The 23,058-nt window shown below is 35.5% G+C and overlaps 2 protein-coding genes across 2 annotated transcripts; both read left to right on the plus strand.

The window, feature by feature from the left end:
- The first annotated feature begins 4,660 nt into the window (after positions 1–4,660).
- LOC130714236 (uncharacterized) lies at positions 4,661–5,444 on the plus strand. Its single transcript, XM_057564131.1, has one exon. It carries the CDS (start codon positions 4,719–4,721, stop codon positions 5,199–5,201), a length of 483 nt encoding a protein of 160 aa, XP_057420114.1. The 5' UTR covers positions 4,661–4,718; the 3' UTR covers positions 5,202–5,444.
- An 11,713-nt stretch (positions 5,445–17,157) lies between these two features.
- Positions 17,158–19,386, plus strand: LOC130709887 (guanine nucleotide-binding protein subunit gamma 3-like). Its single transcript, XM_057559018.1, has 5 exons — positions 17,158–17,510; positions 18,132–18,184; positions 18,269–18,313; positions 18,402–18,446; positions 18,957–19,386. Exons 1-5 carry the CDS (start codon positions 17,355–17,357, stop codon positions 19,324–19,326), a joined length of 669 nt encoding a protein of 222 aa, XP_057415001.1. The 5' UTR covers positions 17,158–17,354; the 3' UTR covers positions 19,327–19,386.
- Positions 19,387–23,058: the final 3,672 nt, after the last annotated feature.

The raw sequence follows: 23,058 nt of genomic DNA on the forward strand, positions 1-23,058 counted from the left end.
TACATTTTCATATCATCATTTTTCGAGATTTTCCCGCATTTATAATTGCCGGATGTATAATTTATATTTGGCAGTCTTATGTGCAATGTGTAATTAGTTCTCAGAAACATAAATACACCTAGACTTAGGTAATGAGATAATATGTGAGGATAATACCAAAATTAGTGTCTGGACCGAGTACTCAAGAAGAACACACAAAGCAGCAGTGCTTTTAAGGTGGCTGGTAAGGAGAGACTCGGTTGATTAAGAGAGGACAAAGGAATCTCATCAATATTTTATGTGCTTGCTTGTATTTCACCGAACACAACATGGTCTTGATCCTTGGAGAGTAGTACAACACCGTTGGTGAAGCATTTATTATATATCTAGCTAGGACAAAGGATGTCATATTTGAATGTACTTGGGGTCCTTACCTATGAGGTCTTGCCTTTACCACACCAATATACCAATAGTGAGGACCAAATTTAGTTAGAAACGCTGAGAAACTAAACATCCATTGAATAGCACGTTCGGGAATATGTCCTGAAATCACGTTTAATGCTCAAATCAGAGTGTGTTTGGTTGCACGGAACTTCAGAATCAATTATGATTGAGTAAAACAGTTTATGGATGATAGTATATGTGTATGTTTGGAAATCCTGCAATTGATTTTGAAGAATTGAAGTCAAAATCAATTATGGTGAAAAACTTATATGAGTAGCTTATCCATGCCAAAATTTATTCCAAGAAAAGAGAAGTTGGTTTAAACATGCAAATAGATGTTTGAGAGTTATTTTTGAGAATATTTAAATCATAAAATCCATTCTACTAAAAGCTAGAAAGAGTAGCTTATGCATAAAACGTAATCAATTCTGCGATTTTACAACTAAATTTCAACATTAACGCTGGAAATGAAAACCACATTTTTTCATTTTATCTCATGTATAAGTATAAGTGTATAACATATACAACTAGAATCAATTCTGTCCACAATCAATTCTCCTAATGCTGAACCAAATGCACTCAATTTCATATAGAAGCTCATGTGAGTAATTAATTTCTATGTGTAAGAATTGATTACAATAAAAAGCGAAATTGATCCATGTTATAATACTTCTATTAGATCATTAGTTAGCCACTTTGCCTGGTTCAACCATTTGAGAGATTCCTGGCTAATGACAGCATAAAAAATCTGAAGATTCAAGTAAACCTTTGACTACAAAAACAATACTCATTTCCTTTGGCTTAGCCTTTAGGTCATAATGAGTGTTGCAGTCATGGGGCCAACCACATGGACCAGTTAGCCTATCCTTCAATTCAGTTTTTCATCTATTGGCTAGTCTATCTCCATGTCCAGAATTTGACTCTTCCTAAAATAACCATGTTGAAAGAGACTGGTGAAGGTTTCTCATGAATCAAGACAGACATAGTACTTCAATATTTTGTCTCCAGTAAGGTGCACCAGAAAACAAAGTCTTGGAAGTAATATTTGGGCATACATAACAAAAGGCACCAGCCTTTGATGCATTGTTTGAAGTTACTAGTGTGGTCCCTATAGGACAAGATTCCCTTAATTATAGTTACACAGCCTTAGGTACTCTTGTTAGTAGATGCAACAACTCTCAAGTCTTCTGATTCAGTGAAGAAGTATCTGCACCTCCATATCAAGATACCCTCTTGTGACTAGTGTCTACGATGATCAAGAAGAATAGGCAAGATTTGCACATGGCTAATTTTTCAGTGATTGAACTATCTCCTCTTGTTATTTTCGTACAGTGGATGAGATAATAACCACATACATAGAAGCAATCTGAGTCCCTTTTTTCAAAGGCCACATGACATCCATCACTTTAACAACTTACATGTAACTTACGTATTTGGAAATCCGGAATCAATTCTAGAGAGAACTTGTGCGAGTGGTCTCTGAGTGACGGAATTGGTTTTGAGGAAAAAGAAGTAGATCCACACAGACTATTAGACATTGTCAAAACGTATTTTCACATTTAAGATGAAACTAAAGTCATATTGCCTTTTGATAGAAAGTAGGAACAGAAGAACTTAACAAATTAAAACTGTCAAAGCATAACTGCACTCTGCTTGTAAATTATTTGACAATCAGAGATGCAACCTTGATTGTGAAACAAAAAGGTGACACTATCTTATGTAACCTTGAACAAAATCAACTGCATATCATAACAAGGATCTTTAACCTGGTTAAACATCTCATCTTAAACTAATAACGTATTTGATCCTACGAGCAGGAAGCCTCGTATTCACTTCTAAAGAGAAGCTACATAGTTTATGGGGATACCGTGCTTTGAATTGTGTGTCCTCCGCCAATCCAAACACATTGTAAGTAGATTTGGAAACTCAAGCAGTTTTCCAAAGAGAAGTTATGCTGGGTGAAGAGGAATGCTATAGTAGCACTCACTTTATCACTTTTTTTTCAACAATCCTCATAATGATTTGTTGAAACTCATGTGGATCCCACTAAATTGGAAGTGGAGACCATATTTTTAGTGGATCCTAAATGGATTTTAACCAATCAGTGAGAGAGTATTGAAAAGAGAGTTAAAGTGACTGAGTGTTACTAACATTTTTCCTGGGTGAAACTACTACAAGTAGCTTTAGTGTAGGAAGAAGTTATTCTATGAGGTTTAAATGTGTATCCAAACATGTTGTTAGAGAAATATAGAATTTGGTTGTTACCAGTAGTATCCTGCAGATACGGACATGCTAATACTTAATGTCCTATTACAGAATATGGTACTTGCAAGTGAGTTATGTACTAAAGATATGGTTTGGTTTTTGCCTGTGAGAGAATTTTGTGTTACCTGTTCAGAACCGCATACAATGAGGACCACCTTCTCTAGTTAATTATAGTGCTATGCTTGCAAAGATGGAGAGACAATATTATGATATGCATGATTATCTTCACCTGTTTGCTGTGTTTGGTAAGCTAAAGATGTAGGTGTAGTTTGCATCTTCATATAGGCTGGATTAATTGCTGAGAAGCACAAGATTAGAACTTTGAGGCTTTGAGCTAATAATGAAACTTTCAGAGCCAAGTTTTAGCATACTGTCACAACTTTGTTCTTGCAGGAAAGTTGATGCAAGATGCGTTCCTCATTCAATAACCAACTATCTCTGAAAAGCTACTGTTAGTTAAGTGTGTGTGTGCGTGCGCGCTTTGATTGCACAACTACATCTGTCTTAAAGAGACATAAATCAAACTAGCCAAAATAATTAACAATCAATGCACACAAGCAAATAAAAACAAATATTCATTGAATGAAAAAATTATATAACAAGTGTTAGACATGGTAGAGAAGTCAGAGAATTATCTATTTGAGCACTAGGAGAGACTCACTTTCGAAAACTAGAAACTTTCTGACTATCAATAGAGATTTCATCTCTATTTCGTGTAATTTAACTTGAGATTGCAGATTGAAGAGAGGAAATCAAAAGTCAGAGAGAAATGACGAAATAGAAAAGATCGCTCTCATCCAGCCGTTGCTGCAGCATGGTTCGCCCATGGTTGAAAGATAGGATTGCAACCTTCAATAGGAAACAAAGGACAAATCCATTGTTACGCCCAAAAGTTTAACTTAGGGTTCGCATGGGAAGGCCACTACGAAAACTGCCGAACTCCCTTTGTGGCAATGATCGTCAATCGTCCGCCGGCTAAGCCACCAAATACAGCAAACAGAATGACATCGGCCAGCTCCACAGTAACATGTGGATGAAACACTTCCTCGAAAATTTCTTATTAATGAATTAGTAATTGAGAATGTTGATAATTATGCATTGAAGTTACTTTTAAATCTAGTATTCACCATTAAGCTTATTGATAATTATGCTTGGAATTACTTTTATTCCTATAAGATTAAGAATGTTGGTTTTGGTAAATTTCCCCTTTTCTTTAAACTTACATTTATCTCCTTTCATTTTCTTTCCACACGAAGATGCCCACATTTTTTCCAATATATGTGTGTGTTTCTAATGAAGTGTTGAAATCACCCATGACACTAATTTAACCCAACTCTAGTGTACCAATACGTTTATTTCTGAATTTTTTTACTCATTTATCTAAACTTTATCAATTCACTTTGACACAAGATTTTTTTTCCATGTATTATTAAGTTATTTCGCTGTCGGCAATCATCAGATTAATCCTCTTAATTTTTTTTTCTTAATTCCTCTTAAGACTTAAATACTTAGAGTTTAGTTAAATACCTATATATTTTGAAAAATTAGATAACCTTTATTGCCGGGACGTGAATGCTACAACGGATTAGTTTGCGAAGAAGGGGTCCTCAAACTTCGCGGTGAGCTATAGGCTGTTGGAGGCTCCCTCCCCACAACTTAATGTTCTTTTGATGCAGGACAATTATTTGGTTTAGCTAGTTTCGTTTTTCTATTAATTTTCTGATATAACAAAAAAAAAAAAAAGAAAATTAGATAACATATTTTCTGACATTAGTTTATTGATTTGTTTTATTTGTAACCCCACTATCTCTACCATATAATCCCTAATTTTTGGTCCAACACCCTTAAATCTTAATCATATCTTTTTATTTTCTATTCTTATCCCTAATTTTCAAAACGTAAATCTTTGTTGACTCCCAAGCCTTTTCTATACCGTCACACTCAGTCAGTCAAGACAGGAATATAAAAGTGAGAGAGAGACAGAGAATTGGGTCCCTATTCACTGATTCATCCACCAACACTTCCAAGCCATGGCGATTTCAGGTTCAGACTCTCACTCTCAGTCTCAGTCTCAGTCTCCATCCTCTGCTGCTGTCACCAAACCAGTCTCTCAGGTGCCTGTGGTGGTCGAGGTTGAGTCTGTCCAATGCGACTCATGCGGCTTCACTGAGGAATGCACCCCTGCATACATCTCCCTCCTCCGCCACCGATTCCATGGCCACTGGCTCTGCGGCCTCTGTGCCGAGGCTGTCAAGGACGAGGTCACGCGATCGCAGAAGCTGATCACCATGGAGGAAGCCGTGGAGCGCCACATCAGTTTCTGCAGGGAGTTCCGATCATCCTCATTGTCTCCCAAAACAGAGCACCCGATTTTTGTCATGGGAAGGATCCTTCGCCGGAGTTTGGACTCGCCGCGGCATCTCCGATCAAGCTCGAGTGGAGCGCTCAATGTTGGTAGGGTTCGTGGTTCGTCTCTGCTCCGATCAGAGAGTTGCTTCCCATCCATTGGTTAATGCAGGTCTTATGATTTTCTCTGTGTATGTGATGATGATAGATTGATAGGTGGTGAAATCTATAGCAAGAGGCTCTCTAACATTTGAATTTTCTGTTTTGATGATGCATGGATAGATGTGAATTGTTGATGATGACTTAACTGTTAGTTGTGTTGTTAATAGAGCTAAACTTGTAGATTTCTTATGAAACTCTGAATTATTGTTGTTCAATCTGTCTCATAATTTTGCCTTATATGTTGTTGATTGTATTGTGTTTTTGTCCCCTTTTGGTATTGGTATTATGGGGTTGCTGAACTGAGCAAACATGGTTTAAGGAAAGAAAGTTAAGACTGTGCTAACTATTGAATCAGAACAAAAAGACAGCGCAGACTTGCCATTATGATGGCTGGCTCAAGGCTCAAGCAAGCACCCCATAAAAGAAACAATTTTGCATTCTAGGACTATAGCTGTGGTGTGTGTGTTTGTGCATAAAAGAATATCAGAATCTTAAACCCTTTTCCAAATCAATCATGTCAGGTGAGGTTAGCTGGTTGGGTGTGTGTGTGTGTCAATTTTCAGATTCTCAAATTATCATAAATGGTTTTTTTTTCAAATTAAAAAGAGGGATCGGTTCGCGCGGGAAATTTTAGGAAACAAGGTTGGCTGGTAAAATACCTGCCCGGTGGTGCCTACTACTCGTGTTGTTGAGTACTTTTGGTGTGCCTTTGCATTGAAGATTGTGTGCTCTATAATCGAGATGTGCCTAGGGTTTCTTGATTTGCTTATTCCTCTCTCATTAAAGCGCGGTAACCGTTACTTGATTCGGGCGGGATTATAGGGTTTTGATTGATTCCTTTTCGATTTGGAAAGACTTTAATGACATAGGAATATTTAGGTGAGATTCACGAAGATTCTGTGACAATGCTTGATTTTGTAACGGTACCGAAACTACGCAAAATTGAATCAATGTTTTAAATTGTTATGTTGTCGCAAACAAATGTCGGTTTATGCTGCCGCAATCGGGGATTTGTGCGGCCGCAATTGCAATTGGTTTATGCTGTCCCAATTGGGGATTTGTTGCGGCCGCAATTGCGATTTTGTGACGCAATTTAGAACTATGAATTCAATAACCATTGCATTTGCATATTGCAAGCAAGTTATGGACACAAGACGAAAGTGCTGAGAAATTTCCTTGAAACCAAAAGACCATCGGTTTTATTGGAAAAAAGTATCATATTTTCAGGATGCAGTTAGTATACCAGCCAAATTTTACAAGTTGGATCACAATAATAATCCACAGGAGCAAATTTGCTGATAGCATCTTTTTTAACTATGCTTTACATGCACTGAATTTCGTTCTTCCGTTACAAGACTTGTAGGATGAAAAGTTCAAAACCTTTACCATGATCCACTTGGGCTGATTAGGGTGTATCTTTATCCTGACACTCAATTTACCTTTTGTCGCCAAGTATACACATAGTGACATTAGCAAGGGAGGAAAATGGAAAAAAGGAAAATGATTGTGAATTATCTGAACCCTCGAGATGAGTCTATGTGTCTTCTGCAAAATGTGCACAAAAATTGCAAACTGACAAAGAGAGTGTGTGTTTGTGGGGACGGTTTGCAAATAAATTACACATACAATCCATTCAGGTTATTTTTAATTGTAGGTATATGCCCTTTTGTTTTTGTTTTCGTGTTTTTGTTGAAGACTAGGAACTGATTCATTCACTCTGCGGTTTTGTGTCAGCAATGTTTGATACATGTAAAATTTCATTCGTTTGCGTGTTTTGTTATAGAGTATGTTACCAAAATCATCAACTATTTTACTACATATGTTAAGGCGATTTAAAAATTAGAGAGTCAGTATCATGGATTGTAGGTCCTTACTACAACTTCTCTGCCAAATTTGGCACATTTTTATCAGATCTTGAGAAATACTGATAGAAAGCAATTTCCTACCAAGTACTAGTTAGAGAATTAATTGCAGAAAAAATGAAGAAACAATAAAATTGGATAGCATTCCTCAACTCTCTAAGTACTTGTCTCATCCTTTCGAAAAAAGAAAAACCTTGCAATTTACGGTTATGGTTTCAACGCTTAAGCTAAGAAAAGTTGTACATGACATCATCTCACTACTTAGAAATATTCACCTCGTCATAAATTAACCTAAAAAGTGCTTTTTATAAAACTGAATAATTTGATTCTATGAAGCAAAGAAGCTAGCTTTGAAAAAGAGTTTCCCATGGTTCAAGCCACGATCATATGGATCCAAAACAAAATATTATTTATGGGTACTACATGGCATGGTCTTGGAAGCAGCAGTAACCTAACCTTCAAGTAAAATAGGATAAAAGTGCTTCTATAGAAAGCATAGCTTTTATTTTCCATATGATGATGTGAAGATAATTGAAAAACAAATTATGTGAAACATTTTCCCTCTGCTATTGCCTCATAATTAGCCTTATTTTTCATCATCATTAAGGTAGTCAACTAATTAATTTACTGAATGGAATCCATAATTTCATGGGTCTCCGAAATAATTCCCATTGATTATGCAGTTTATTTAAAAGGTAGTTTACCTAACCCCCTCTTATAGTGCCCATGAAATCAATCTGCATTCTATTCCTCGTGCAACATGTCCACTCTAGACAAAACTAAGTTTTTTTTTTTGGTCAATAGACAAAACTATGTTTAACTAAAAAAGAAAAGTTGAAAAGAAGTAAACCTATGAAGTTCTTGGGCTTGCCCCCTTGCAAATTGCAATAATGATGAGTGATGACCCTAGATTTGTTGGTCCTTGTGGTCAGTCCACCCTTAATGAAAAATAGCCAATTTTTAAGAGCATTGTTGATTTCTTGCTACATTTTTCTACTAGTGCCTTAGATACTGAACAGGGACTAATTAAACGTGCGATTTATGTGATTTTCTATGACCCTACATTGACCACAAGGACCAACAAATCTTGGGTCATCTGACACTCATCATTATTGCGAAGGGCAAGCCCAAGAACTTCATAGGTTACTTTCCAATTTTTCTTTTTCTAGTTAAACATAACTTTGTCTAGTGTGGACATGAAGCATAGGTTAAAATATATGGGACTGAGGCGTTATGCTAGCCGATGAAACCTGCTGAGTATTCAAGTGCGGAGTTGGAGTCCCACATTGGTTAAGTTTGGGTGAGGAGAAGACTTTATAAGAGATGTGACCCATAAACCTAATGTCTTAAAGTTTTGGGTTAAGATGTGACATCGAGATCTTTTGGTGTCTTGCTCCTCGGCCCATGAGCTCTCCTGTCTCCCCTAACAAGTGGTATCAGAGCCGATGGTTGGTGTAGCCATGGTTACGGCTCCTTGTGTCAAAAGTCTTCCTATCGGTGTGGTTAGGCGGCGGATTCCGTTGACGCGGTGAAGCGAACGACGGTGCAATGGTGGATATGCTTCCGCGGAGGGGGGACCATGATAATGTGGAGGTGACTCGCACTTGAGGGGGAGATTGATGAGAATTCAAGTGCGGAGTTGGAGTCCCACATTGGTTAAGTTTAGGTGAGGAGAAGACTTTATAAGAGATGTGACTCATAAACCTAATGCCTTAAGATTTTGGGTTAAGATGTGGTGTTCAAGATCTCTTTGGTGTCTTACTCCTCGACCCATGGGCTCCCTTGTCTCCCCCATCAAAACCATGATACTGATGGATAATCGCATCACATTTTTTGGCTTCCGTACATTAAGCGGATATCTCACTCTTCTATCAATGGTCAGCCGTCTGAGTTACTGGACTATGTGACAAATATCAAGAAATGAAAATAACGACATTTGAATCCATACAAGAAAAATAATTTCATACAATTATGGTATTATCATCTATATATGACATTATAAGTTAAGGATTCAGTTAGTAGAAATGGATGTTGTAGTCTTTATACATCAGGTTGAGTTAGATTGTTTTGATCTAACTTAATCTTAGAGGTTCACTTACAGGTAGAGTAATTTTTCATAGTCAATCCTATCAGTCAGGATTTGTTAGGGTATTCGATTGAAATAATGGTCTATCTATGCACCATCCTAGAATCAACTGTTAATAGAAATCACGACAAATGATAATTTTGTGCACGTTCAATCATTATTTAATCTCGCTCAGTTACTATACTATAGAGTTTGACTTTTGAGTAATTTCATTTTGAGTTTAATTTTGATGCACCGACGGTGTAAAGTTTTTTTACACCGTCAACCAATTAGATTTTAAGGATGTGAGAAAATCTCTCTTTTTATTTAATTTCATTAATTGACGTGGCATATTCTCGAAATCTAATTGGTTGACGGTGTAAAAAAACTTTACACCGTCGGTGCATCAAACTTTTTCTCTTTCATTTTTATTGTAAAAGCGGAATCACTGCCAAATCACAAGGTTTGAGCATATTCTCTATATAAAAAAATTGTCTAAATGACATATAATAAAGTTTGCGTTAAATAACTCATTATTCAATCACATTGGAGATAAGTGAGTTAGAATTTCTATATTTTATTTATTAATTTATTTCCAACTCATTTATCTTCAATGTGATTAGTTGATAGGTTATTTAACTCAAACTTCATCATGGGTCATTTAGACAACCCCATAAAAAAAAAATTGTTTATGTTTCGTGTCTCATTTTTTTCCACCAATTACATTGTATCATGTTATTTAAAACATACATAAATTTTACGGTTATTACCTAATTTGGGTAATTTTTTAATGATATGTTATAATGTATTCGATGGAATAGAGACCCAAACAGACCCAGGTTATTTCAGCCTAGTCAATACACCTTGTTTTAAGGAAATTTGTAAGGAGTGGAAAAATACATACACAACGATTGGAAATTCTGCTTTTCCTTATTGTAATAAGAAATAAGAGCTCTTTCTTTGCAATAAAAAAAACTGTCCATCAAAGACTTGGGCCAGAAAAATCAACGTCCCAAAGAACAGTCCGTCAAAGACCATGGGCTGTTAATATGGGCTTTTGAGTAGGTTCCCAAAGATTGAGTAGCGTACAACCCAGCTAATCTTTAAAGGTTTACAGCACTAAATGAACAGTTGCTAAACGTGAAAAGTGGGAGAAGGATGAATAAACCACAGTGAAAGTTGGAAGAGAAAGATGAATAAGGGGAAAGCATTTTTTCCGACAAGGTTGTGAAAGTTCCAATAACAATCAAGTGCCAAGTTTTTGTTATAAGCCAAAAGAATGCATTAAAGGGACTACAAACTGAAAACCGAACATATTACAATTGGTTTAATGTGAATAGCATTTCCTTATTTCATGACTTTTAGCCCCTTAAATTTAACCAAAAAAAATAGCACTCAATGAAAAAAAGATATTGGTCAAATGAGCATCGAGCGGGAGCTCCCTCTTCCCCTTTCGTGGGGTTCCTCCTCCTTCAAGAGGGGTTCTACCCATAGTGGATTTGTTTCTCTCATAAGTGAGAAATTTTCTACCCACTTTAATTTAGTTAGGGTTGTTTCTCTCCAACCCTTAAGTAATAAATAAGCCAATGGGGAGCAAGTAGAGATTAGAATTGAGAGAACAACTCTTCAAAGCAAGCTGATTGAGTTATAACAACGAATGAACATGTCAAAACAATTAGTTGATCAATTATTTTTTAAGGAGTTAACAATTGGTGATAGGATAGTGAAAGATACAAGGTGGTAATCCACATATACAAAGCTCAATTTTACTACTATCGTTCTACCCAAAAGTCAATTCTTCAGCTGGATATTGCAAGACTAAACATTTAAGAAGAGTTTTCTTTTTTTTTTTTGACAGGAAGAAGAGTTATTTTAACTCTAGCTAAAAGCTTGTTCACATGATTGATTTGCTCTTTATAAGAACTATCTAGCTAGCCATATCTCTAATAGTGCTCAGGTTGAAAGTTATTGCCTCTTTTGAATTATAGTGTGTCAATCAATAAGAATTGCATCCCCTCTGCGCCTTTGCCAAAAATGTGGTGGAGACATGGAGGAAGCAACCACTGATGCATTGACCTTGAGACCATGGCGCCACCAGCTGCAAAGTAAAATTGCTTGGCAGAATAATGGCAAAACGGAGGGACCCAAACATCATCAATTTGCCAAACAACTCCAAATACGTACCCACTTGTTTTGGGCCTGCTGTCCTTCTTCTCTTATCTTTTAGTTCAATTTAATTTTTCAGTTTTAACTAACTTTTTTTCTGACTTTAGTTCTGGTTTTAAAATTTTGATTGATTATAATTTTTGGCTAAAAAAATGAATTTGAATTTGAAATAAAAAAACACAGTTAATGTCATAATTAATTAAAAATGTAGTGGAAAAAATTAGGTGTTCATATTTTAACATTTCAATAGATGTTAGTCTGGTCTTCAAGTTTAATGTTTTGGAGGGTTATGTTTCAAGTTCTGATTTCTTGAAGAATATAGGTGGCTTCCTTATGTTTTTAGAAATGAATTCAACTTCTGAATGCTCCAAGTAAAATCTGGATAAATTTAAATTTTTTTTGGCCTTGGGTAAATTTCAATTAATACCCGATTACAATTATGTCTACTAGTTTTGCAACCTGAAAAAATGGATAAAGATACAATTCTGCACAAAATATTATTTTAATTTTGTACAATAGAAACTGTACACTTATTCATGATGTATGTAGGATCATTTCCAGCAAAGGTACTTGATATGTCTTTACTTACTTTAGTCGAGTCAATATGTGCAGTCTTTATCTGATTTATAATTAAGAGAATGAAGTGAGGCACTGATAAGAGAAATGAACTTCCATGATTAGGTAGCATAAATAGGAGACACTTTCACTCCTTCCTTTAAATAATTTTGTTATCATTCCAGGATGAAATTAATTCGAGTCCTGTTCTGAAAAATTAACCAAATCAATGTGGGTTACACTGTAATGGGCTGGGTAGCCCGGTGACCCAATTTTTTAAAAATAAATAAGAATGACAACAAATTATTTATTATTTTTCTATTATTATATATTTATTTTTTATTGTAGTAGGGAATTAGTTATTTTATTTTAAACTGAGTTTTTTTTTGTCAATTTTTTTTAAATTGAGTTGTAAAATTATTTATAAGCGTTTTTTTCAAAAATATTAATGGTTCATGCCACAACCTGTGAAGAGCTAAGCTAGGTTGATAAATTAGTAAGCCACATTGAATTTTGGCCTAATCAAATTCAAACTCAACTCGAAAATGTGTTGGCCCATTGTGAGCTAGCTAGTGTCCCCGTACATGTATAGTGGTGGGTAAAAATGGTTAACTCTTATTCAGTAACTTATCTGTTTTTATGATTTGATAAAACACTAAATGGAGTAACTAATTGTACTACTGATAGACTGATACTCTGATAGTGACTTCTTCTAAGTTGAGGACTTCAATTAAAATATTCCTATATCAAGATAACGATATTATTCCGTTAGAAAATATATATCATTTAATGCGCTAAAATAAATAGAACGTTATAAATATTGTGGCCCATAAATGGAAAGGTAATCCCTACCATCACTAACTTGCCTAATTACCACTTTACAAGTACATACGTTGTATTGATTGTTTCCATAATTGAATAAACCACAATAGGGCATACAAATTTTCAAAATACCAAATGGTATTGATTGATAAAAGTCATGCAACTAAAGTCTGAATGAGGTTGTTCTCAGTTTAATTTTTATTTGTGTGTAAAATATTAGTAATATTTATTTGATTTTATATTTACTCTAGCTCGAGAAAAAATATCGAATTTTATTCTTACATACATATCATAATTTGCTACAATCTACAAATTAAAGCACAAAACCAGTGCTTCTAAAAGTGATTCACTAACCTCGTGTAATCGTGTCAGTTATTGACACAAGCACCTGCGATAAGGACTCATATATGACATTATTTACGCGGACGTCACACAATGCCACATATCAAATTTGAAGACCAAAAAAAAAATTAATATGTGATTACATAAATCTTTTGCAAATAAATATTGAGATTAATGGATATGCACTGTCAGTGTAAAGAAGTTTTACACTGACGTCCAATCACATTATGCCACATAAAACTAAGTAGTAACAAATCTTTTTAATTTTAATTAGTAAATTAATAAATTGCTGATGTGGCGGAAATCAATTGGGTGCATGTGTAAAATAAGTTTGCACTGTGAGTGCATCTCCTATTTTCTCATAAATATATTATGATTTGCTTGTTTAAGACATGATAATCGAAGTTCAACTTGTGAGTTTCCTCAATCTAGCCCCCGATTTTGATGGAAAATACGTGTTAGCCGGGTTTAGAAAAAAACCAAAACAAAACTTGAAGAAATAGAAACGGGAATGTGTTTGTAGGTGCTAATACCCATCCTGAACCCTCAAATGAAATAGTTACATCATTTGGATTAATATATTAGTAGTAAAAACATTTAGCAATTGTATATTAATTTTTAAATTTCTTAAATTTTAAAGATTGATCATGATGTTTACTTTTAAAAATTATTTGAATTAAATTATCTATAATATAAATTACTTAAGTATGGAAATATTAAATAAATTAAAAGTATTTTAGAAAAGAAGGGCATAGTTCTCCGAGGGGTTTCCCTAAACCTTGGGAGTATGAGACTGAGTCTTACATTAATATCCATTGATCACAAGATGAATATTTAAAAAAAAACAAGCATGCAATTCAACCAATATTTTAAAATCAATTAGCACAAGACCAAAGCCTTTGAAAATATACTTTATTTTAGTTTTACCTGTAAAATACTCAAAATTAAATTATTTTCAGAAGTCGTCATTCTTAACTTTTAGGGAAACTCCTCTTAAACTTTGTGATAATCATAAAACCAAACACATGACGTTTGTTTAGTTGCAGATTTAGTTTTCTATATTTTAAAAACAGTTTTTGAAAATTATTTTTAAGAAAAAAAAAATTGCATGAGATGTTTTCCAACATAAAAAATGTTATAATTTGAAAACTACAAGTAGAAATAGAAAACATGTTTTAACCGGTTAATATTTTAGAGCTTTCCAAACTCTGATCATACGTTGTTTTTTACGATGTTAGTTGTCTCGTTCATTCCTACTAACTATTACAATTTGAATGAGTAGATCCTTAACCCACCACTATAATCAATTCATGGGTACAATTTGAATTAGTAACCACATATAAAAATAATTATCACCATACCTCTAATTAATGTAATGTAGGTAGATCTTTAACCCATCATTTCACGCTCATGTCCATGAGCGTGAAAATTACATGAATAAGCATAATTCTCTAATAAATAAATATATGCTAAACACATAAGATAACTTATGAGTAAAATTTTATTCTACCTTATATAGTAACTATTTTAGCCATATTTCTACATGTGAGACTTTCACACAACAACACTAATGTCAGGTTACTTCTATTTGGTTTACTTATATCATGTCAAAATCACACATGTTAGATTCTCGTGACTAAAAACATGGCAGATGACATAGTCTTAGTACCATATATAATTTATAATAATTAGCACAGGAAAGCATTTTTTTTGCAATCACCAAGAAAAATAAAAGAATTTTTGGCTTTTATTAAGTTCATTTTTTGTGGATTAGAAATTGAAAAGGAGTTGATGGTTCTCAAAATCAGGGTAAATTCGTCGTGAGGCAGATCAATGGCACCCAAAACAATAACTTCTATATCCTACGAAGCAGTCACGTGCGGTCTGAGGTTGCATTCTCATCGTGCTTTTCAATTGCTTTCTCCCTGCAACACCACCATTTCCAAATTAAACCACATTGATTTCACTCAACAATCTAAACAAAACCTCAAATCTCACTCAAAGATTCAATCAAAATCTCCTCAACTTTGCTAAAGGTGTTCTTACACACACTTGCTCCTGTACCCTTTCTCTCAGCCGTTTTTACTATTTTTAATTAATACCCAAGTTGCATTTATCATTTGATACCGATATAAGGACTCCAAAATCCTTTATACTATGACGGACTAACGTTAGTGACATCTTTGTAAATAACATCCAAAGTGATTGTTGTCCTTAAATAGCCTTGTAATGATTTTATAAAATGTGTTGACTTCATTCGGCTTAACTAACGCGCAGTTGATTGAGACGAACAAGCTATAGTCATTTGAGCTTACTTACATGTTGTTCAATAAGTTGTGAAATATTTGTACCATCATGATGTTATTGGATCTTGTGGTTATTTAGATGGTTTAGAAGTTAGAACAATGTGACTATTTTTTATTCCGCCTTTGTAAGTAGATGTTAACCTATTCAAGAAACAAATGACAATCTCTTTTAACAAATGATTTTGCTAAAGTTAAATCATGTAATACTACCTTTCATAAATTTAACTTACCTACCAATAAACAACCAACAATCTAACTATTTAAACTCCATTCTTAAACAACCAACAATCTAACTATTTAAACTCCATTCTAAAACCCTGAGCATTATTATTATCAAACAGCATGCACCAAATATGTACCTGATGCTTCCGTCAGAAAGCTACATCAGATTCTCATCCCCCCAGTTCCCCATTTTAATAATCTTCCTAATATTATTCTTAAAAAATCGTACTTTTTTTCATTTAATAATTAAAAATGTGACAAGTGTACTTAAAAATGATTCTTTTACTTGTAGTCTTTTTATTTTCACTCGTGCCCTCTCTGACCTTGTCCAGTGCACACCATAATAATAATAACAGTAATATAATGACTTTTTTCTTAGCCCATAATATCCACCACCAACAAAATCCACCACCAATAATAAAAATTAGGTAGTGACTATTTGCGCCTCCCCGTTTTATTAAGTCCGCCATCTCTTTTTTTAAAAATTTCAACATTGCCCTTAGTAAAAAAAACATAAAAAGGTAATATTTTATTTTTACCTCCCACACACCATCTCCTTCTTCCTCCTCACCCTCCTCTTAATCCTCCACTCCCAACTTCTTTTGGGTTATCTCAAGTCAAGAATAGAAGTTTACCCATGTAAGTTTTTACCTTTTTTCGAGCTTTTTTTCAGCTTTTTTTAGCTTTCATCGCGACTTCCCGACGTAACTGGTTAGTCCCGCACTTAAACATGCGGTAGTGAAACAAATTACACGCTCCCGCTAACATAAGTGCGGAAGTGTGAAATTTATATCTTCCGCTAACTTGTTAGCGGAAGTGAAAAACTTAGTCATTTCAATCGTGTTAAGGTCTGATACTACTACCTAAATAAAACTGATTTTCCCGCACTTAAAAGTGCAGAACGTGATGTGTTGGAATAATAGTTTCGCAGTTTAAACTGCGGAAGGAAAATTCAGAGAGAATTAAAAAAATTTGACTATCCGCAGGCTAACCGCACTTAAACATGCGGTAGTCATAAAACCTGTCTGCAGTTTAAAGTGCGGGTAAGTCACGAAACATCCTCCCATGACAGAATCAAATCGAGGGACTGAATGAAGACACAGAATACAACCTCCCATGGTTAATGTGGGTTTGAAAGACTTGATTTTGTGAGGGTTGAAAATTTTGAAATTGGGTTGGAGAGGAAGAGGGGTTATACGGTTGAAAGAGGGGGAGGGTTTGTAGGGAAAGATAATGTAGTTTTTTTTTAATTTAAATTACTGAAGGGTATTTTGGTCTTTTTTCAGTTTTGGGGATGGCGCACTTAGTAAAATAAGAGGCGCAAATAGTCACTGCCTAAAAATTAATGTGTAAGTTCATATATACTAAGCAATAAGCAATTGACTACAAAATGTGTTCATCCTCACAACGAGGTTTGAACCATCTGTCTCGTCGTTAATATACGAGATGAGCAGCTACCACGCCACGCAACACATAGCGGTTAATAATGACTTTCTTTCTAACCTCATTATGATGCTTTTTCTTCCAAGTTTACACTCAAAATCTAAACTCAAAACCAGAGACTCTTCCTCTTTGGTTCTTAATTATCCCTTGTCAGAGAGGGTATTTACTGCCCCTGCCACAGTGCTTTTGGTATGGCATTCACACCTAACCTCATTTGCTGCTTCTTCTTTGTCACTTACTTACCATTACTGTTATTTGTTTGTGCCCCCTTCTCTTCTCTTCTCTCTTCTCTCTTCTCTTCTCAACATCAAGGACTACTGCTATTACTGCCTGCAACTTCTGCTACCATTTCTCTTGTTCTGTCCATTTTAATTAATGGCCACCACTCCCACCACCATTCGCTCCTCCTCTTCCTCCTCCTCCCTCCCTCCTCCCTCCCCCAAGTCCCCGCCGGAGTACCCAGATTTGTATGGCAAACGCCGTGAAATCGCCAGAGTTCAGATGCTAGAAAGAGAGGTTTCTTTTCTTCAGGTGTGTTGCTTTCTTCATTAAATTCTAGTTCTGTCACACATTTCCATTCTTCACCGTGTCAGAGTTTCCATGTCTTTTTCCAACAGTGAATTGGAAAAACTTGACCTCATGATCACTTGGTTTGGTTTGGGCATGAAACAGAGAAATGAGTGTTCTGTTCGTTGGTGATCTCTGTCACCAAAAACTTCTATCTATGGCATTTTTTCAATTTAGTCACAAGATTTTGAAAAACTCAACCTATTATTCATGGTCTAACAACCCCTACAATTTAGTTTACCTAAAAAGTTAGTCCTTTCATTTTCAGAATCTTTTCTCTGTGGACACTGATTGATGCACCCAGCCACCCACTGTCAAGTTTGAAAACGATTTCTAATTCTAATTGCTTAGTTTGTGGGGTTTTGTTTCTTCATGTGTATTAAGGCATTAAGGGGTATCAACATTTTTTTTAATTAAATTTTTATTCTCACACCTCAAGTGTTTGTTTGATGCAATGCTATGATGAATTAACCAAAAAACATGTCATCATGATACTACTTGCAAATTTGCCAATTTGGAAAAATTTTGTGTACTTTCATTTTTCTGTGTTGAAACCAAATTTACTGACAATTTTGTATCTACCAGGAAGAATTAAAGTCTGTTGAAGGCCTTCAACCAGCTTCAAGATGTTGCAAAGAGTATGTTTATTTGTGGAGTTTCTTGTATGTTTGAGTTGTTGTTAGCCAAAGGTAATTTACTGATAGAATGTCACAATTTTACAGGGTTGCTGATTATGTGATTGCAAATGCAGACCCTCTGCTACCATCGTAAGAAATCTTCTCATCAATCATCCTTCATTCCTTTGTTAGTTTATAAAAGAGATCATTATACTTACGCCCTTTCTCTTGTAAGCAGAACCAAGAAGAACCGCCGGTCGCGTCGATTCTGGAAGTGGCTCTGGTATCACTTGTTTATCTCTTTACTTGTACCTACTGATTAATTGTTGAGTAGTAATTCAATGGAGGTTTTTCTAGTGTACTAACATGATATTATTTGGGACAATTAAGTACTTACTCTTTTGATTACATATTGGGTACTAATTTTCAAATCTTGATAAAGTACAGCAACTTAATTGAAAGTTGTGACAAGAAAGAGGTTAAGACTTAACCATCAAGCTTAAGCAAATAATTTCTTTTGCACTCTTGTCACTTTTTGCATCATACAAGCATGTGGGCATGGTGGTACTAAGCTCATGTTTGAAAGTTCTTATACAACTGACTTAAAAGTAGCTTCTGAAACAAAAGCTGTATTAACCTCACATTGAGAAAGAAGCCTGGCAGTGGTGTGTTGCCACCACACAATGATTGATAAGTTCTGGTTAAATTTCATTTATGGAAGCAGCAACTTCTATCATAGTAAAAGTCTTATTAAATAGCTATCATGAATAACATGGGTTACTTTTATTTGCAGTGGCATGCCCTGTTTTAACCTCTCTTGGATCTGCTGCTGCTGTTGCTGCTGTGATGTAAAATTGCCATGCTGCTGTGACTGCAAACCATGCAGTTCCTGTAGTTGCAGCAGTTGTCTTCCATCCATCAATTGCTCACTACCAAAGTGGAGCTGTTGTTGCCCTTGTCCAAAATCACATTGCTGTAAAGATAGCTGTGGTTTGGGAAAATGTTGTACTTTCCCAAGTAGTTGCAAATTTGGGTTCCCATCATGCCCCTCTTGCTGCAGTTGCAAATGCACTTGCACTTGTTCTTGCCCAATCTGTCCAAAGGTAAGCAAGTGTTGCCGTTGTACAGAGTCATGTTGGAATCCTTGCTTGTGGTGTTGCTAGCTAGTATATACTGTACTTTCCAAAAGAAAAAGCAAAAAAGAAAAGAAGTTTGAAGCTATAGTCTTCAAAATTGCATTTATAATAGCTAGAGTATAAATTTTGGAAATATAAAGGTTCATAAATGTTTCTCTCCTCTAAGTTAGATTTTTGCACTATATGGATACTTGAAGAAGCAAGTGTAATAGCTCCGGTTGTAATTGTTGTGGGTCATGTAAGTTCGATCCTTTACTGTTCATCATCTCCATTGTTGCATTGCAATTGTAATGAAAGATGCAATAGTAGAAAGTTGTCTTACCCTGTTTGGGTGTGCGTACGGAACACTCAATCCTCAAAATATGGTTTAGTAAATCTTGAAAATGTTTAGAATTATTTTACCAAAATTTCCAATCTTGGTTTGATGATTGAAACGTGTTATGAAGTCTTGTTCGAAATGTTTTCTCAAAATCAATTCCGACATCAGACACTCAAAAGCTTTTCTACAAAATTGATTTTTGTGCCAAAATCAATTATAAAAGAATTTTCATTCATCCATGCATCAACCAATTCACTTTAACATTTAGCATGATGCTGACACAAAATCCAAAATACCATAACTTTGTAAAGTACTATACTTTGTAGCTTTCTATGAAAGTGATTAAGAGATTTTCCACTACGTAATCTATTAACCAACTTTTCCAAACACAATTTTTGACCAATTTCCATTGCCTGCTCTGATCTTCCACTTTTGATTACTAAAGGGTAAAAGGCAGTTGGGCTCTTTCACATATTGTGAGATCTGCAAGCTTCCTCAAAACATGACAAGGATAAAGTGTTTTTATCTCCAAAAGCAGTAAATAAAGAACAAAAAAATTAACCTTTTTTGTCTTATTAATTGTTTTTTCTATAAAAGTGAGTGTACAACCGATAAATGTAAATCACTAGAAAAAGATAAATAATAAATATAATATACGTACGATATAATGTGAATCAAGGATAAGGATAGACAGATGAAAAAATAGTAGTAACAATAAGTATATGAAAACACGTATCATTACGTTACTACTGTATAACTGTATTTATCAATCTTTGTGGTGGTGGTCCTACAAGAAAGTTGATGATCGGTGAAATAATGAAATGGCACGGCAAGAAAGTAAGTGCTCACAGTGAGCCACCTTTTTTTTCTGCATAACTGACACAGGACACAGGAAATGTCTTTTCAAGGTCGTACACTACAGACTACACTACACATATTAGTGGTCTTTCACACCCAAGTTCGTTTGGAATAAGTCACTCGGGTATAACCAGTAATTAGAAATTTCACAGGAAGGAAAGGAAGTGTTAACTTTCTTTGAAATGACCGCTTCTACAATATTACTGCGGTAACAACACTGCAGTACCACGCGTGTGAGAAAAGAAAGAAAGAAAAATGAATGAATGAATGAATGAAAATGAATCATATTCAGTATTCACACATGGGGTGTTCGGCAGTGGAATGCAACACCATTCGTGGTGTTTTTCCATATTGGTGAAATTGACCGTGCCACCTGAGTGAAATGTGTATGAGCTGCATCTCTGGCTGCATTATTATTCAACAGATATTTATTTAAGATTGGATTCAGATCTCGGTGTGAGATGAATTTGGATTCGTGAAAATTCAAACCAGTTTTTTGTTTTTGCATTTTCTGCATATTTGGTGGTGCGTAGCATTATGTCAGAAGAGCCTGCGTGCCAGGTAACGTTATTAATTAATGTCTGTGTCCTGTTTTGTTTTGTTACATACCAAGCTTTTACTACTGGGACAACACTAATGATGTTATTATAATTGCAATTTCAGCCTCACCAATAAAAAATGCTACTACTATGTTGTTGAATGCTGATGGCAAGAGCAGCATATATGCCTCAGTCATGCAACTCCCTTTTCTTTATTACTTATTTTTTTTGTCAAAGGTCTTTTTTTTTTGAAAGGTAAACATTCATTGATAAAAGGAGTCAGGTCCATAACCCGAAAGGGTAGTACAACTGGTTGGCAAAGCCTACCGAGAAATACAATTCAGCTTCTTACATTTGAGCTCATGACTCTTTTCTACACCTAATCCAAAGTTAGAAACAAGGAGATTAAAAATACTATTTGCGACAGGTCCAAGAAGACCAAGCCCAACCCATGAACCATAGGTCAGAAAAACCCTCGCTCAACCACAGAAGAGAGGGTGGTGGATCAGCAGCGACGACGGAAACAACAGTGGCTCCAAAGCTTAACCCAAAGTCTGATCTGCTTCAAATAAAGCGAAGAATTGATTTTGAAACTAAAAATGTCACATCTCAGCCTTGTCGGCTCTGCCGGCAGCAGAAATACATCTTTGCTACAAGGTCATTGGTGCACAACACTCTAGATCAGGGGACCAAAGAAGCAGAGACTAAATCTGGGAGAAACCACCTTGGAGGTGCCTTTGTAGACGAACGTGGCTACGGTTGGTGGAAGCAGATGGAGGCCGCAATGGTGAGTGGTTGCAGGTGGCACGACGGTGGTTGTGAGAAGAGCGTGGCGGCAGCGACACGACGGTGGTTGCACGTCGAGGGTGTTCAGAGACCCATGGGGAAAGCAAAATTGTGTGGCCAACAAAGATGGAAGGAAACCACACACAAGGGGAGTGAAAAACAACAAAGAAAAACCCACTTATTAGGTAGCATATTCACCTAGAGTGAAAGATAACTCACCTTTGTAGGAGAAATTCACCTATTGTGGGGGAAATGCCTCCCTGATGGAGGAAAATGGGACCCCCCAAGGGAGTGGCAGCTTAGAGGAGATGAAACCCTAGCAGACAAGGATTTGGGGTTTTCCACAGCTATGGAAAGGGAGTTTGTGTTAAGGAACCAATTTTGATTCCTTTGCTTTATTACTTTGTGAATTAAAAACAAAAACAAAAACAAAGGGCCTAGGCTATTTTGTTGGGGCTTAACCATGAAGAAACAACACATTATCACTAGTATTATCTCAACTCTGGATGCCTACTCCCAGCAACATCATAACAGACATTGGCACGACAAAATTTATGAATGTATCCAACAACAATCTTAGTCCATGCCAATTGCCAACCAAACACTGTGCGAATCTATGAGTCTCCCTTCTTTTTGTTTGGTGTCTTTCATTAGAATTAGCACATTGATGTACCTTCCTATCCACCTTCATATCCACCAGCTTCCGCTTATCCACGACCTCCTCCTAGAGTGTACCTCCCACCGCCATACTGAGATGGATCATCTACACTCTAGCTGCCTTAAGCAAGGATAGCTTTGTAGATGATTTGTTTAATCTTCTCCTATCACAAAATCTAGGTTTTCTATGTTTCTTTTATTTTTCTATTAGGAGTTTTTGGCTATTTTTTAGTCATGAATATCTATTACCTAAATAAACTTGCAAGTGTGAATTTTCATTCTGGTTGCTCTACAACTTTGTGGTGTTTACGCCGCCAACGCCGATAAGGTTAACCTCCTTGCATATTCTTTCTCTAATTTTCATGGAGCCTTTGAATAAAATGATGGCTGAGTTCAGCTTTATCGATCCTCCACTACCAAAGCTCTTTATTGATCAGATACTTACTGGAATTGGAGAGAATTTACAACGAAATGGGAGAAAATGCACTTGATCAGAATCTTTGTCATAAAATTGATGTAAATTTTAGTGTTGGAAATAAAACTTCCATACCATGGGAACATATGCATCAGTGGTTCCAAAATAAGCTTAACGAGTCATAT

The sequence above is a fragment of the Lotus japonicus genome, chromosome 4 (genome assembly GCF_012489685.1).
Source record: "Lotus japonicus ecotype B-129 chromosome 4, LjGifu_v1.2".
NCBI classification, from domain to species: Eukaryota; Viridiplantae; Streptophyta; class Magnoliopsida; order Fabales; family Fabaceae; genus Lotus; species Lotus japonicus.